The sequence below is a fragment of the Triticum dicoccoides genome, chromosome 2B (genome assembly GCF_002162155.2).
Source record: "Triticum dicoccoides isolate Atlit2015 ecotype Zavitan chromosome 2B, WEW_v2.0, whole genome shotgun sequence".
NCBI classification, from domain to species: domain Eukaryota; kingdom Viridiplantae; phylum Streptophyta; class Magnoliopsida; order Poales; family Poaceae; genus Triticum; species Triticum dicoccoides.
In genome coordinates this window covers 578,544,896-578,548,459 of record NC_041383.1, presented here as the reverse complement: position 1 = coordinate 578,548,459, position 3,564 = coordinate 578,544,896, and the positions used below count along the sequence as shown (strand labels likewise).

Sequence of the window (3,564 nt, the reverse complement as noted above, 5' to 3'; positions counted from 1 at the left end):
GGATTTTGGCAATGAGCTTTGCAATGGCATGTATCAAGCTAATGGGTCTGAAGTCTGAGATGTCTTCGGCGCCATCTTTCTTAGGGATGAGGGCAATATTCGCCGAGTTGAGCCAGTGGAAGTTTTCCGCATGCAGATTTGAGAACTTGTTGATCACTAACATGACATCATCTTTGATAATGTCCCAGCAGACCTTGAAAAATTTCCCGGTGAAACCGTCAGGTCCTGGGGCCTTGTCTCCAGGAAGAGCAGAGAGTGCATCCTTGACTTCATCCTCTGTGATGGGCTCCCCAAGGTCGGAGAGTCATGGGTCGTAGGGGGAAGGGCGGACCAGTTGATAGTCTTGGAGCGTGGCGAACCCCTCTTGATAATGTTGGAAAAATGTGTCTGGACAATGCTGCTTTTATGATCATGGCTAGTCACCCAGCCACCTTCGTGCTTGAGTCTGTGGATAAGGTTTTTCCGGCGTCTCCCGTTGATCCGAAGATGGAAGTAACGGGTGTTTGCATCCCCCTCTTTAATATTTGTTATCCGTGAGTTTTGCTTTTTCCTAGCCCTTTCCATTACAGCCAGCCCGATAACTCTTTTCTTAAGTCTTTTACGAAGGTCCACCTCCTCCGCGCTAAGATCTCTATGGTCTTGGGCCTCATCAAGACGCAAGATGATCTCCAGAGCCATGTGCAGTTGTACTTTGGCTTGAGAGAAGAGGGTCTTACTCCAGGACCTAAGCCTCTGACTAGTAATTGTGTGTTTCCCATATGCCTACATTTTGATTACTTACTGTGCATAATAGCAAACTCAACAGGCAATTAAGCTGATGACGACCCGTCCCGGAGTTAAACTGGGCCGCTAACTAAAACTAACAATATCCAGTACGTAAGCTCCACCGTATTAGGACCAGACACCCAGTGAGCTAGCTGCCCTGGAGTGATGCAATGATGAGGGCTGTGGGCGGCAAAGTTTATAACCTAGAAACAAGACACTAACGGGAGACGTCCTTATCTGCTTCCACTAATAAACCCAGCCACTAAATAAACTAATTAATCCCAAAGCGAGCGCCCTATGCCGGCCTTTCGCCGGGAGCCAGTAGCCGCCTTGCGCCTCGCCGCCATAAGTACCTCACCTTCCCCCCGTCACCTCACACCACCACACAGAGCTAAGCGCATTCGCATCTTGAGCGCACACACCGATCCTAGCTTGTCTATCAGTCGAGGCAGCGACGATGGCCAAGGACATCGAGGCGGCGCCCCCCGGTGGGGAGTACGGGGCCAAGGACTACTCCGACCCGCCGCCGGCGCCGCTCTTCGACGCCGAGGAGCTGACCAAGTGGTCCCTGTACCGCGCGGTCATCGCCGAGTTCGTGGCCACGCTGCTCTTCCTCTACATTACCGTGGCCACTGTCATCGGGTACAAGCACCAGGCGGACCCCGCCGGCCCCAATGCTGCCGACGCGGCCTGCAGCGGCGTCGGCATCCTCGGCATCGCCTGGGCGTTCGGCGGCATGATCTTCGTGCTCGTCTACTGCACCGCCGGGGTCTCCGGTGGCCACATCAACCCGGCGGTGACGTTCGGGTTGTTCCTGGCGCGCAAGGTGTCGCTGGTGCGCGCGCTGCTCTACATCATCGCGCAGTGCCTTGGTGCTATCTGTGGAGTGGGCCTCGTCAAGGGGTTCCAGAGCGCCTTCTACGTGCGCTACGGCGGCGGCGCCAACGAGCTCAGCTCCGGCTATTCCAAGGGCACCGGCCTCGCCGCCGAGATCATCGGCACCTTCGTGCTCGTCTACACTGTCTTCTCCGCCACCGACCCCAAGCGCAGCGCCCGTGACTCCCACGTCCCGGTAAGTCATCGCTGCCTGCCTACTGATTTCATTTTCTTTCGTCCACGAACTAGTGATGCTTTGCATGGAAATACGCATAGCAGGTCTCTGAATATTCTCTACTGATACTGAAGTAGTTCGTCACTATTCACTAGTCCAGTCCCTTGCTAGTTAGTTAATTTGGTTCATTATAATTTATATGTATCAACTCACCTGTGAGGTGGCAAACCGCTTGTGAAGCTGTGATTAACGCTGTACAAAAGCACGTTCCATTCTCTAGATAGGGACATAGTGCGAAAGTCAAAAATTTCGGTGACATGATTGTTTTATACAGTAATATTTTAACTGTTTAGATTTGGTGAGCCATCTTTATCAAGCATGCATATGAAAACATTCATGTCTTCTTCCTAGCCAGCTCTCCTTTTTGTTGCATATATGGTTTTGAATTTGTTGCAATGAATTGTTCAGGTGCTGGCTCCTCTGCCAATCGGCTTCGCGGTGTTCATGGTGCACTTGGCGACAATCCCGATCACCGGCACCGGCATCAACCCGGCAAGGAGCTTTGGAGCTGCCGTGATCTACAACAACGAGAAGGCCTGGGATGACCACGTACGTACCGCCACACACTATCGCATGTCTCTGCTAATTTAATGGGTTACTCTTTTAAGATGCTGTGGTCACAATCACCTCGAAGACTAAAACTTTAAAAAACCAAACAGAACTTGTGTGGTGTTCCTCATCCATAGACTATATATATATACCTTATCAAACTAGACATGTCTTTGTGGTATTCCTCGTTCACAAGTTCAAAAGTAGCAATCAGAACTCTGAACAGCTAGATTATTTTGAAGAATGGCCCAGGATAAGGATCACTTAGTTAACAAGCTCAAGCGATGTCACTCCCCACTGATTAGCCTTGAAATGTTTTTATTTACACTCTTGTAGCTCATGTATGACATCTGCAAACAAAACTATTGTTGCAGCAGTACACGCTGCCTAATATCGTCCCACTCCCACTCCCAACTACCATCCAATCACGCCACAAAATCTACTAGCTGCAACGTGCCTAACTAGTTGTTGCTATCTTCTTCTACATATATATGCCCATAGTTTTGTAGAGAGTGCAATTAGGAGGAGATTAATTCAAATATCTATCAGACATCTTACTTACTTTTGCGGTCATATGTCATTGCAGTGGATCTTCTGGGTGGGGCCATTCATCGGGGCCGCCATCGCCGCCGCCTACCACCAGTACGTCCTGAGGGCCAGCGCCACCAAGCTCGGTTCGTCTGCCTCCTTCGGCAGGAGCTAGATCGGCAGGCCGCCGTATGAATGATCGGAAGCACGGACAGTAGATATATCAGTGTGATACTGTTCAGATCATGTATTGTGCATGCGTCTGTATTTTCTTAGACGCATTTGGGTGTGTTCAAAATTTCCCTACAATTGCACTAAATTCGAAGGACTCGTCAACATGTGTTTTTTCTTGAACAAACAAAGGGTACAGAAGGACCCAGAAGTTGCATTAACTAGAAACAAGTGGATCACGTCGTTTTACAACAGGACTTGAAAGAAAAAGGAAAGAACAAACTAGTACCTAGTTATTACAAAGAGGACCGCCAAATGTCATTGGAACTCGCAATTGGGTCCCTGGCATGTGGCATCTCAAGCCCGAATCTAGTCTCGTCTTCACCAAGCATGACACCACATGGTGCGGCGAGCCCTACATGGTACCGCGCCATGAACTT

General features: G+C 49.9%; 1 protein-coding gene across 1 annotated transcript; it reads left to right on the top strand.

Moving 5' to 3' along the window:
• The first annotated feature begins 1,132 nt into the window (after window positions 1–1,132).
• LOC119364978 (aquaporin PIP2-5) lies at window positions 1,133–3,343 on the top strand. Its single transcript, XM_037630554.1, has 3 exons — window positions 1,133–1,837; window positions 2,285–2,425; window positions 3,012–3,343. The coding sequence occupies exons 1-3, from the start codon at window positions 1,223–1,225 to the stop codon at window positions 3,126–3,128; spliced, it is 873 nt and encodes a 290-aa protein (XP_037486451.1). The 5' UTR covers window positions 1,133–1,222; the 3' UTR covers window positions 3,129–3,343.
• Window positions 3,344–3,564: the final 221 nt, after the last annotated feature.